Source organism: Meles meles, chromosome 9 (genome assembly GCF_922984935.1).
Source record: "Meles meles chromosome 9, mMelMel3.1 paternal haplotype, whole genome shotgun sequence".
NCBI classification, from domain to species: domain Eukaryota; kingdom Metazoa; phylum Chordata; class Mammalia; order Carnivora; family Mustelidae; genus Meles; species Meles meles.
In genome coordinates, this window is record NC_060074.1 from 115,333,426 (window position 1) to 115,346,218 (window position 12,793).

The 12,793-nt window shown below is 53.8% G+C and overlaps 1 protein-coding gene across 1 annotated transcript in view; it reads right to left on the minus strand.

Moving 5' to 3' along the window:
• ARHGEF4 (Rho guanine nucleotide exchange factor 4) overlaps positions 1-12,793 on the minus strand; it is a 243,333-nt gene that overhangs the window by 4,383 nt on the left and 226,157 nt on the right. Inside the window, 5 exon segments of the mRNA XM_046018460.1 lie at positions 184-313; positions 629-861; positions 2,518-2,697; positions 2,769-2,945; positions 4,231-4,410. Coding sequence (XP_045874416.1) covers positions 184-313; positions 629-861; positions 2,518-2,697; positions 2,769-2,945; positions 4,231-4,410 — 900 coding nt within the window.

Genomic DNA, 12,793 nt, shown 5'->3' on the forward strand with positions numbered 1-12,793 from the left:
ACCAGGACAGGGGCCACCAGGCCTGCAGCTCAGTGCTCGGGTGGGTTGGCCTGGGCAGAGGACTAGCTTTCTTACCACTAGTTCCTGTTTGCCAGCTCCCAAGACCATGGCCCCCTGCTCCTTCCTAGATAGATTTTTCAGGGGCAGAGCCCCATGGTATTTTCTGGGGTGTGGGACCCTCACCTCCCAGTCCTCTATGGAGCTCTGCCACTGAGCAATCTTGTCGATGTTTTCGAGCCTTCGTTTCCGTTCATTGATGAGCTGGGCCACATTCTTCATGGCATGTAAGGCTGCTTCCACGTCCTTGAAATCCCTGGGGCAGAAGTGAGATGGAAGAAAGCTGCACTACCGAGAGCAGAGAGGGCCCCCCCTGTGGAGCTGCTTCCCTCCAGGGCTCTGCTCTTGGCCAGTTCTTCACTTGTCAATGCACACCTGGCCAGGCAGCAGAACTAAATATCCCATTTTTGTCCTCATTCCTCACTACAAGGACAGCATGTGACAGCAGGGACTGTTTTACCGTTGGCTGTCAGCCGGTGCCTATAACCGTGTGCACACACTACCAGGACTCAACTAACCGGCTGACCTGGGGCAGGAAGAGCCTCGAGCAGCCTTCCCAGGGGCCTCCTACCTGTGCTGGGGAGGTGTGTATTTGAGCAGCTCAGCCAGCTGCAGAGGGTACTTGCAGATCTTCTGCACTGGTGTCAGCAGGAAGCCGTCCAGTGAGATGTCTATCATCTTCTGCAGCAGCCGGCAGGCCTCAAAGAAGTACACGTACTTGCTGAGCTTGGTGAGCCGGGACAGCTCCACACAGGCATTGGGGTGGTTGTTGCAGTACTCTGAGTAGATCTGGAAGTCTGCTTGCTGGGGGGCACAGCTGGAGGTTAGATGGTGACCCTCTGTCCCTCAGGCCACCCAGGCGACTCAGGCACAGCATCAGGAGGGATCCTCTGAACTTCCTTCAGGAACTGGACTTACAGGGCTCAGGTTTTATCTACCTACTTTACTGGGCACAAACTGTAGAACTAGGCTCAGGGATGTGAGCAATCTGAAAACAGGCATATGTGTACCCGTCGCCACCAAGCTTTCTCAGCAGGGCCCTCAAGCAGATATTCTGACAGTATGTCTGGTTTTTTGGATGAAATCAATGATGCTAATAAGGAAGCATTATCAAGGCCAAAAACCAGAGAGAGGAGAGAGAGGGAGGAGAGGAGAGAGTGGGAGGGACAGGCAGAAAGAGAGGGAGAGAAGGAGTGAAGGAGAGGGAAAGGGAAAGACTGGGAGAGGGAGGGAGAGGGGAAAGAGATTATGAGAGATTAAATGGATGTCAGGGTCTATGGCTATGTCCCCTGGATTGCATTCATCCTCAGCCCAGTGTCTTGCTTCTCCTTCACAAAGCTCTGGCTTCATATCTGAAAGACAGACACTGCCACTTTGTTCAACATAATGTGACAAATACATCCATATTGTGTGTGTATCATAGAAGACTCATGGTGCCTTTTTTTTTTTTTTTAAGTTTCATCTATGTAGAACCAGAGAAGGATTTGGTGTGCCCTATAGTGACTAGGACTTCATGGACTTAGATGGGATAGGAGAGTAACAGCAGTTGGCTGACTGGTGGGTTGCTGGGATGGTTACACTAGGTAATATCAATAAAGTGCCTGCCCTCCCCTTCCTGCCCCCATCACAGCTCTGCCTGTTGAATAACTAGCTGCAAATCCCATACTCACTCAGGTGCTCTGACCCACCACTAGTCCCTGCTTGGGGAGTGTAAGGTCTCCCTTTCCAGTATTCCTCCTGCCATTGGAGTGAGGTACCAGAGCCCTTCCAACACCAGGAAGGAACACATACTGTCCTTCATGGGCTGGCCTTGGCATCCTCTGCTCAACCCCACATAACTGCCACAGGAGAGAGATTGTAACAAGTGCATTCCTTACCAGGCGAGGCCAGAAGGAGTCCATCTAGCCCAGACCAGTCCCATGAACCTTGGCTAAATGCCAGCTGGCATTTAGAGTGGAAGCACTGTACATTCCACAAATTACAGTTTTCTCGCTGTGTGAGGAAGCCCAGAATCTGTTACGAACAGCTCTGAAGATGCTCAAGAGGTGGCCCAGCCCAGCTCTGTCTTCTACTTACTCTAGCCCAAGCAGATCTTTTCAGACAGCTGCCCAGGCAACCCTGCTCCAGGGAGCCTTCTCTGACTTGGTCTGCCTTCCAAACAAGGACAGACGCTGCGAAAACTGTGGGAGCGCGAGGGCTGTTGGGCAGTTAAGTGTGTGAGGCCTGGAAGCTTCTGGGAAAAGAGCAGCAGGTTTCCTGGGCTTTAGCCTGAAGGTTGGACTTCTGAGAGGAGGCAGGCATGGGAGACAAGGGCAAAGGGAGGCTTTGTGCTGGGGCCAGGGTGTGTGTGTAGTGGGCCGTGTACCCCCAGCAGAGATGGGCAGGGCAGGGGGCCTGCCTAGTGGGGAGACCGGGCGAGTGGGTCCTGGGCAGCAGCGTGTCCAGGGCGGGCGCGCTCACGTGCTCCAGGAAGCAGGCTCCCAGTTCGCTCAGGTGGGGGCGCGCCCTGTTCAACCTCTGCTCCAGCGCCTTCACGAACGCCTTCTGGCACCGGTAGATGTCCTCAATGTTCCCGAAGATGGTGCGCAGCTGCTCCTCGCTGAACATGTCGGCGCGCCTGCGACACTGCCTGATGTAGCCCTGCGGCCGGCGACCCGTCAGGCCTGTCCGGACCCGCCCACGCCAACAGCCGCGCCCGCGCCGGGCCTCACCTCGCAGATGTCGCGCAGGTGCTTGATGTAGTCCCGCTCGGTGCTGAGGATCTCATGGATGACGTTGGTCCGCATCTGGTCCTTGCTGCTCTGCGCCTCGGCCCCTCCATCCTCGGCCCCGCCGTCTCCGGCCCGCAAAGCCTCCTCGTCGGCGGGCTCGTCCTGGTTCACCCGCAGCTACAGGCAGCGCGCGGCGAGTCAGCGCCCGCTCCGCTCAGCCCCTGCCGGGGTCAGCCCCTGCCGGGGTCAGCACCCTGCCGGGGTCAGCACCCTGCCGGGGTCAGCACCCTGCCGGGGTCAGCACCCTGCCGGGGTCAGCCCCTGCCGGGGTCAGCACCCTGCCGGGGTCAGCACCCTGCCGGGGGTCAGCCCCTGCCGGGGTCAGCACCCTGCCGGGGTCAGCCCCTGCCGGGGTCAGCACCCTGCCGGGGTCAGCACCCTGCCGGGGTCAGCACCCTGCCGGGGTCAGCACCCTGCCGGGGTCAGCCCCTGCGACCCGCACGCGGCGGCAGCGGGGAGCTGAGGCTCAGAAGACGCGTCGACCCACCAGCCTTTCATCCCCCAACGCCCGAGACCGCACCCGCTCCCCCTTCTCCTCTCCCTCCTCTGCTGTTTCTGGGCTCGGCGCGGGGAGCGGATCACATGCTCATTCTCTCCGGGCTTGGAACTAGTGCCTGCTCACAAGGGGCCGACCCTTTAGGGGCTGTGACGGAAGTGGATGGGTGCTGGGGCCTTTCTGGCTTTCCGACCTGTAAGTAGGGCAGGTTAGAAGTGGAGAGTGGGCAGTTTATCCACAGGGTTTGGGGCAGGAGAAGCAGTGAACCCCAAGGTCTGGGATATCTCCTCTCCACTGCCCTCCACCTGGCCTTTGAGAGGGCACCATGATTCCTTCCTTGGAGACCAAAGGCTGCCCCAGGTAGGCTCTGGGTCCCCTTCCTGTGGTCTCTTGTGCTAAAGACTTAATTCGTCCATGCATCAATTTTCTCAGCTGTAAGTAGCTTTTCCCAGATCCCAGGGCATTGTGAAAGTTGTTAACTGAGATGCCCACCCAAATTTTCTGCACGGGATTTAGTAAATGCCTGGTGTTGAGTTGTCTGTGGTGATGGAATTCTAACATGCAGATTCCCCCTGGAGGAATCCACACACCATCATTTCTGACCCATTCCTTTCTGACATTGAGGGAACTCCTCAATGCCTTCAGGCAGGGAGCAGGCAGGATTTGGTGATGGCTCTGCCGTAGGAGGAAGCCTGTGTCACACTGTGGCTGGCCTTCTTGACACCTCACTCCCCACCCCAACCCATAGCCTTGCAGTCTCAGCACAGCCCTGAGGGTGGGGGGAGGCAGGGGTGGGGTAAGTCCATGCCCAGGACCTTGGAACCCAGAGCAGTTTCAGGTCTGCACTTCTGAACAGAGCCAGTTGGCTCCTTATGGGCATAGGAGCAGCACAGGCTGGTGCCATACCCGCACAAAGCTGGCTGGAAACCAGCCCTCGCCGTCAGCAACACGACCCCACCACCACTCTCTGTTGGTAGCATCCATTACTTCGATGACATCCCCAGCTTTGAAGCCCAGTTCCTGGTCATCCATGGTGACATGGTCCCAGAGTGCCTCAGCACAGACCACACTGCCATCACTGATGAGCTGTGGAGAGAGACACAGATAGCAGATCAGTGGGAGGGCTGTCATGGACCTCTTCATGGGGAAGGGTGTTTCCGCCCTCTGCCCTCCATCCCTCAGCAGCCCTGCAAAGAGGAGATCCTGACTCAGGTTACAGAGGAGTGAACAGAGGCTCCCTCTGAGCCAGTTGTTCTTCAGGGGACAGGACTATGCCTTGGGCATGTCTAGACTGGCAGGGCTCATGATGAAGCCTGAAGTGAATCTGACCACCAGAATCCTGGTGAGCCACCAAATCTGAGAAGCAAGTGTGTTGCTCGCTCCCCTGCATAGGGCACAGCCGTCACCCACTCCACTAGACCGGTGATTTAATTATAACTGTCGGCTTCATTCACCATCTCTGCTCACATCAGGTTCTCCTAATGTGGTCTGGAGGGAGACCACAAGGCTGGAGAGAGAAGGAGCTTATTCCCTCCTGCTGGCTTCTTGTGGACTTGTATTGTGTGAGGTCACCTGGCAAGCGGCAGTGCCACTCTCCTCAGGTGCACGGGGACCCAGCCGTCACAGTAGCTGGATCTGCTTTGCAGTGGTTTTTGAACATTTATGGAACCAGTCTCATGGCCCTCCCTTGCCATCCTCCCTCAGCCCCCCGCACTAGCTGAGCAGCACCGATTAGGTCCCAGGCCCATGGAATCCTCATCTTTAATTATTTCAACCTCTTTCCTTTATTCCCTAGGTCTAGGGGAGGTAGGTACATCTTGAAGCTGCTATTTCTGTAACAGATACTTCAGGATTGTTCTTATGTACTTGGTAATGGAATCAGGCACTCTTTATGGGGCTCACAATTCTTTGACTTCTCTCTGCTGAAATAATTTAGTGTGTTTCCTTCCTCCCACATGGTCATGGACCTCAAATCAGTAGGAATGCTCCCTTGCCCTGAGAGGCAGGGAGATGGGACTCCCTCCCTCCCCCTGACCAGGCAGCTCTTGTGCTTAGAGCCCCATTTCCTGTTGGGCTGATGCCTGCTTTCCTATAACATGGGCTCAGTTTCTGCTCCATGAATAATGAATGGCCCTGGGGCTTAGGACAAGAGGGAGGGGTAGGTTGGGGGCTATACAAGAGATGAGATACATGCCCCTCTCTGGTAGGACCAAGTGTTGGCTCTGCAGGGTGCCTCTTTGGCAATTAAGGCCTCAGAGCATCACCAGTCAGGCTCTCTGCACCAACTATCTCTTCCTCTGAGCTGCTTGCCTCTACCCCTACTCGTGAGTGTGAATCCTTCCTTGGCTTCAGGTCCAGTGGTGCCTTCTCTGGGTGCTCCCAGCTCAGTGTATGTGCTTTTTCTTAGACTGAAATGGGATCCAGAGCGGCAACCAGACTGTCTGAGTCTTCACCTGAGAACTCCAGTAGCTAGGGGGTCTCCTCTAGGCCCTGAATGGGCAGGGTGAAGGATGGGATAAGTCACCTGGGTACCAGAGCCCACTCAGGTTGGAACCTTCCTCCAGGGTAGGGCCTTAGCAAGCACATTCAGAAACCTCCAGTTCATGTTTTCTGGGGATGAAACCTGCTCTAAACCCTGAAGAAACCACTCCCCTGAATGATCCACAGCCAACCTGTAGACCTACTCTCCCATGCAACAGCCATTTGGGGGCTGCAGATTCCTGATGCCCACACAGGGACCCTGGGCACCAAGCACTGGGTTATTCCTGGGGGGCTGCATGCCTCCTCGAGGGACCATTGAACTCACCCCAGCTAAAAAGACCTACTACAGGTATGTCCTCTTCTGCAGGAAGGCCTGGTCCCCAGGATCAAGACCTCCTGGCTGCAATATGAACGAGATGAGACAAGAGGACTCAGGGAGGCCACATGAAAGTGCCTGATGTACCTAGCGAGCAGGCACTGGACTAAGTATCCCAGAGCTGGCACACTCCACATGAGCAGGCTACCACCCCTACTCGTGAAGGATCTTGCCTGAAGACAAGAAAGAAGCAGTGTACTCAAGGGTGGTGTGGGTGAGCCAATGAGAATGAGGTCTGCAGGTGAATGTCCTCTTTCAGGGACAGTGATCACAGGTGAGCAGATGCATCAGGACAGAAGATGTGTGTGAGCAAGGGTGAGCGTAAGGATAAGGACAGAGGGTGTGTATGACCTCAGGGAAGTGTATGCATCACAATGGAGGAAATGTGTGACTACAGGGTATTTGGGTAGTTTTGATCCTTGAGAGGTGAGTGTCCTGAGACTCCCTCTTCCTGTACACACCTCGACATGCACCTGCCAAAACACATTTATACAGTCGCTTCATGGGACGCTCCACTTTGATCTCCTGAGAACACTGCAGGTGAATGCTGTCCATCCTCAGTTTACACCAGGTGCCCATGCAGGCCTCCAGGACAGCATGGAAGCTGCCTTTCAGTCCTGGAGCCCAGGCGGGGAAAACATAATGCAGACATACTCCACACAGCTCAGCTTCCCACCATTTCCCTGCAAAGATTGTTCCCTACTAATATTAACCAGGTCAGTGTCTCTTCCTAACCCTGGGTTCTCTCAAATGAGCCCTGAGAAAAAGCCACTTTTATATGGGCCAGTGCTTCCTCCTGCTGCGTTCCTCTGCCAGCCCTTGCAGAGAGGTGCAGATCCTACACGGGTGGTTTCCTATATAGCTGCAGGAGAAGGGCTCTAGGTATGGGACAGAGGTAGGGCTTCCCAGAGAGACAATGTTTCCTGAAACCTTTATGGACAAGCCCCTACACCTGCATTGTCCAATCATCTAGAAGTCCTTGGTGGTGGTGGGGGTGGTCACCTTGGTCACTTCCTTGTCCCAGTACCTTGCTGTGCACAGGAGGTACTTGACAGACACACAGCCATGAGTAATTCCCCCGATCTCCCTGTGCTTTGGTCCTGACCAATGCCCAGAGTAACGATGTGCTCTCCCTGGGCCACAAAGCTCCTCTAGATCTACAAATGTGAGGCATTCTGTCAAGTTAGAGTGAGGACATTAACCATTTAAGCCATGTCACCAAGATAAAAATGTAGCCCCAAGAGGTCAGAGATACGTTCTAATTCCAGGACAGCTCACAGGCCACCAGAGCCCACACTGCATGGTTTCTGGGCAGAGGTCCTTCCTGATGCTCCCTGTCTGAGGTGTAGCTGCATGGAAGCCCAGATTCAAGTCCAGCAGGCTGAGCTGCAAGGGTTGCAGGCTCTTTTTTGGCCTGGCAGTGGGGAGAAGAAGCTGGCTCTGAGACATGGAATATTTATGTGGAGGCCAGCTGGGGGAACTGTCCTGTGGAGGGACAGGGGGCAGGATCCACTCCTGTACCCCAGAGATTCTGACAGGCTTCAAGAAGCCAGGCTTTGCCTCAAAGCTCCCCCTGATGACCACCCAGTATGTTTCTCACCCTGCCCCATCTCCTCCTCTCTCACATATGCAGACTAAAGGAGGATTCCAATCAGACAGTCTGGGAAAGAATGTGGCTCAGCTACTTTGGGTCCCTGTACAGCAAGGGCTAGGGAGTACTCAGAATGCCCACCTTTGAGGGGATGCAGGAGGGGCTCTACCTGAAGTGGGGACAGGTTGGCTGAGACCACTGACACCTAAAATAGGAAAAGCAAGGGCAGATAACATGTGAAGAGGAGCCCACTCACTTCCTAGACATTGTTCAACCCACACAGAAACGCAGGTCCAGTTCCGCTCACAAAGCAATCCTATGTACAATTCCCAGACAACCGTACACAGCCGTGGCCACAGCTGCATCCGCGTCCTCAGTTTCACATAGAGATGCGCCATTTTAGACACACGCACACACGTACAAAGGATAGATGGAAAGAACCCGTGGCACCAGTGCCATTACGCCCCTGAATCACCTGCAGGGTCGCATCCCCCGCGGGGCGCGCACACAGACCAGGCCTTGGCACCCGGGGCTGGCAGGGAAGGCCTCCCCTGGTGGACTCACGGGGGCAAGACGGGGCCAGTCGCCGCACCTCGGGCCACCGCGGGCTGGGAGCCTCGGCGGGCACCGAGGACAGGGCTGAAAGACAAGACCCGCGGCTGCCGAAGGAGCCCAACGCTGGCGCCACTCACCCTGCGCGGTTCCCCGCGGCGCCCTGCCCAGGCGGTCAGCGGAAGGCCAGCAGGAAGATCAGTACGACGTTGATGAGGACCAGGAGCGCCAGCACGGCGAAGACCACCACGCGCTGGGCGCCGGGGGGCAGGTTGCAGCGCAGCAAGGCGCGCAGGGCGCTCCCGGGCGCCGCCGGGCGTCGCCGGGACTGCGGGGCCCTGGCCATGGCGCCCGGCCTCCGCGCTCCCGGCGGCCCGGAGGTCCCGCTGCGATAGGGCGGGAGCAAGGCAGCCGGGAGCTCCCGGAGGGGGCGGAGCCGCCTGCGCTCCCCGGGCCCACGGCTCCTCCGGCTCAGCCGGCGTAGGGAGCGCCGCGTCTCTCAGGCCCCGCAGCCACAGCCACGGAGCGACCGCAGGGGCGGGGGAGCCGGGGCGGGAGGGGTAAGGAGGCTGGGGTTTGCGCGGCGCTCCGCCCTGGGCGCTTCCTGGGCTGCGAGTCTGGGGAACCTCTCAAGGCCCACTAGATGGTTCTGGCCCTCGGCCGGCCAGACGCAGAGGACCGCGGTGGCGTTGGGGAGGGCGGGGGGCAGGGGCGCTCGGGGGTGCTGTGGGAGTTCGTCCATATTGAGGCATCTCAGCTGTGGGGACCAGACAGGGGTTCTGATTCCTAACATCAAGAACTATCTTGGCCTCCACTTCAGAGGAGTAAATGCGGCTCCAAAAGGTCAGGTAATTTGCTCACTCATAAAATCTCATGGGTATACATGGATGGTGGAATCAGGATTTGAACTCTGGGCAGACTAAGGTCATCCACACTGAGATGCTCCCTTGAGGCCCTGACTCAGGACCTCTCCTTACTGACCCATCAGAGCAGCATTTTGTTCCTTTGGGAAAGCAGTTGGCTTCTTCAGCTGCTAGTCATCTCCTCTCAGATTTATTGAGGTGTAAGTGATAAATACAAATTGTATATATTTAAAGTGTACAACTTGGTATTTTGAAAGAGGTATACATTGTGAAATAATCACCACAATCAGGCTAATTACCATATCTATCACCTCACACACCATTTGCATGCCTATGTGTGGTGACAACTTTTTTTTAAGTTTATTTATTTTTCAGAGATAAAGGGAGAAAGAGACAGAGAGCAAGCAGGGGGAGCTGCAGGCAGAGGCAGAGGGAGAAGCAGACTCCCCGCGCAGCAAGGAGCCTGATGCGGGACTCCATCCTGGGACCCTGGGATCATGACCTGAGCTGAAGGCAGCCGTTTAACGGACTGAGCCACCGAGGTGTCCCTATGTGCGGTGACAACTCTTAAGAAATATCCTCTTAGCAAATTTAAAGTGCACAACGTATTGTTAACTATGATCACCATGTTGCACCTTAGATCTCCAGAACTTACTCATCTCACACACACTTTGTATCCCTTTGTCTGACATTTCCCCCTTGCTCCCTCCCCCAACTCCAGGCAATCATCGTTCTTCTCTCTGCTTCTATGAGTTTGACTTTTAGATTACATATATAAGTAAGATCATCCATTTTTTTGTCTGTGTCTGGCTTATTTCACTTAGCATAATATCCTCCACGTTCATCCATGTCATCACAAATGGTGGACTTTCCTTTTTTAAGGCTGAATAATATTTCATAGTATATATACCACATTTTCCTTGTCCATTCATCTGTCAGTGGGCACTTAGGTTACTTCCTTGTCTTTACTACTGTGAATAATGCTGCAATGAAGATGGGAATGCAGGTGTCTCTTTGAGATCTGATCTCATTTTCTTTTGGAATGTCCAGAAATAGGATTGCTGGATTAAGTAATAATTCTATTTCAAATATTTTGAGGAACTTCCATACTGTTTTCCATACTGGCTGTACCAGTCTATATCCCCACCAACAGTTTATAAGTTTCCTTTTATCTACATTGTCACCAACACTTGTCTTTTGTCTTTTTAATAATAGGCATTCTAAGAGATGTAAAGTGATATTTCATTGTGGTTTTGATTTGCACTTCCCTGATGATTAATGATGTTCCATGTATCTGTCCATATATCTATTGGCCGTTTGTGTATCTTCTTTGGAGAAATGTCTATTCAGGCCCTTTGTCCATTTTTAAAATGAGTTATTTGTTTTTTCTACTATTCAGTTACATGAGTTATTTATATATTTTGGATATTAATCCTTTTTCAGGTACATGTTTGCAAATATATTCTCCCATTCCACAGACTGCCTTTTCACTCTGTTGACAGTTTCCTTCACTGTACAGAAGCTTAGAGTTTAGTGTAGTCCCACTTACCTATTTTTGTTTTTGTTACCTGTGTTTTTGGTATCATACCCAAAAAACCATTGCCCAGACCAGTGTCAAGAAGCTTTCCCCTGTTTACTTCTAGTAGCTTTATGGTTTCAAGTTTTTGGTTTAAGTCTTTAATCCATTTTGAGTTGCTTTTTATGTATCTTGTGAGGTAAGGGCCCAGTTTCATTCTTCTGCATGTGGCTCAACAGCTTTTTTAAAAAACCCTATGTCGGGGTGCTTGGGTGGCTCCCAGTTGGTTGGACGTCTACCTTCGTCTCAGGTCATGATCCCAGCGTTCTGGGATGTAGCCCCACATCACACTCCCTGCTCAGTGGGGAGTCTGCTTCTCCCTTTGCTCCTCCCTCCACTGGTACACACACACACTCTCTCTCTAAAATAAATGATTTCGTAAAACAAAACAAAACCTTATGTCAACTATGCAGGAGTTTACACTTTCTTCCTGACAGAGGCTGCAAACTTAACATTGTAGGTGTCATGTGCAGGTGTCTGTCAGTCCATCTACAACAGCAAGCTCTGTCACAGTCACCATGCCATCAGAGGGGTGCAGCTGTGGGGGCTGAGGAGACTTAAAAACAGGTCAGAAGTGAGTAGAGATTTCCAGGTTCCATGGAGGTAGGAGTGATGGAATATGTGCAGAGGTGGGTGTTCACATGTGGGTGACTTTGTTTCTGTATGTTCAGGTCTCTACGTGTGGGTCAGTACCACATGCATGTGAGTGAGTACAGATGAGTGCACTGAGGACCCTCCCATCCTGCTGAACACCCTAAGCAGATGCTAGTATGTGTGTACCAGGAGTTGTTCAGGATTATGTCCAGAGAGGCTGGCTGCCTGCCTCAGATGGTTCAGCCTGGTCCCATCTGTCTGGTTGTCGGGGGGAAAATTTTCTTTCTTTATCTCTTCAGTTCTTCAGGAAACTAGGCTCAAGATTTGCTCCCTCAGGCTCTCAGGAGGATTGTGGGGGAAGAGAAGGCATCAAAGGCTCCCTGCCACCCCAAATCCCAGGGCTCCTGTGGTAAGACTGTGTGACATGCCCTTTGGTAGGGGGCATCTCAGAAGCCCTGACTTTGGGCCAGATGTTCTGTTGTGCCCCTGTAGTTATAGAACCATTGAACACCAGGGAAGAAGGGACAGAAGGAAGTTCTGGGACTCCACGGGTCAGTGCATGCTGAGTGCTGTGGGTCTATTGTACTACCTGCTGCTGGACTGGCCCGAGGACCATACTTTAAGGCTTCATCCAAGGCCCAGTTCTGGAGTCAGATCTCCCCTGTAGCTGACCAGCCTGGGCCAGAAGAATTTCTGAACCTGGGCTGGGACCAAGAACTAAGGGGTGCTCTCTGCCCTGCCTGGGGGCACCCAGACTTTAACTCCTGGGGAACTGGGTGTATAGCAGGGAACACAGTGGCAACATCTTTTTTGTGTATGTTTCATGACCAAAAACAAAGCCAGAAAAGTTTTAAAGTGAAGGCCTTGGCCCTTGAGGGGTTCAAGCTAGATGGTGCTAAGCCAGGGAGGGTAGGGTAGGTGGAGATGGCAGCAGGGAGTGGCCCACCCAGGCTGCCAGGGTAGCAGGACTGGCAGGAAGAAGGGCAGATGAGGGATAAGCCCCCAGGACCGTGTCCTGGGGAGGGAAGAGGAAAGCTGCTCTTGGTATGCTGGCCACTAGGAAACTTTCAGTCCTGGCCCTGGGTGTCTTCAAGCTGACACTACTCTACCCCATGGAGAGTTAAGGGCAGTCATTATCCCAAAACAGGGCATAAAAGGGGTAACTGGAACACCGGCCAGTATCAGGCTCTTCTCTCGGGCTGGTGCAAGAAGGGGGTACAAGAGCCAGGTCAGGCCTTGGGATGGACACCCAGGCTCACAAGTTCTGGGGATGACAGAAAGATCTGCAGAGAAGGTCAGACTAACTCCATGGATGGGGTGGGCACAAGCTGGCCTGGTGTCCTCCCGTGTCCTCTTAATGTTCCACAAAGAATTTCTGGGACCTTAAGGATGACAAGACCGTCTTCTATCCTTGGGTGACCCTGTGGCCTGGTGGG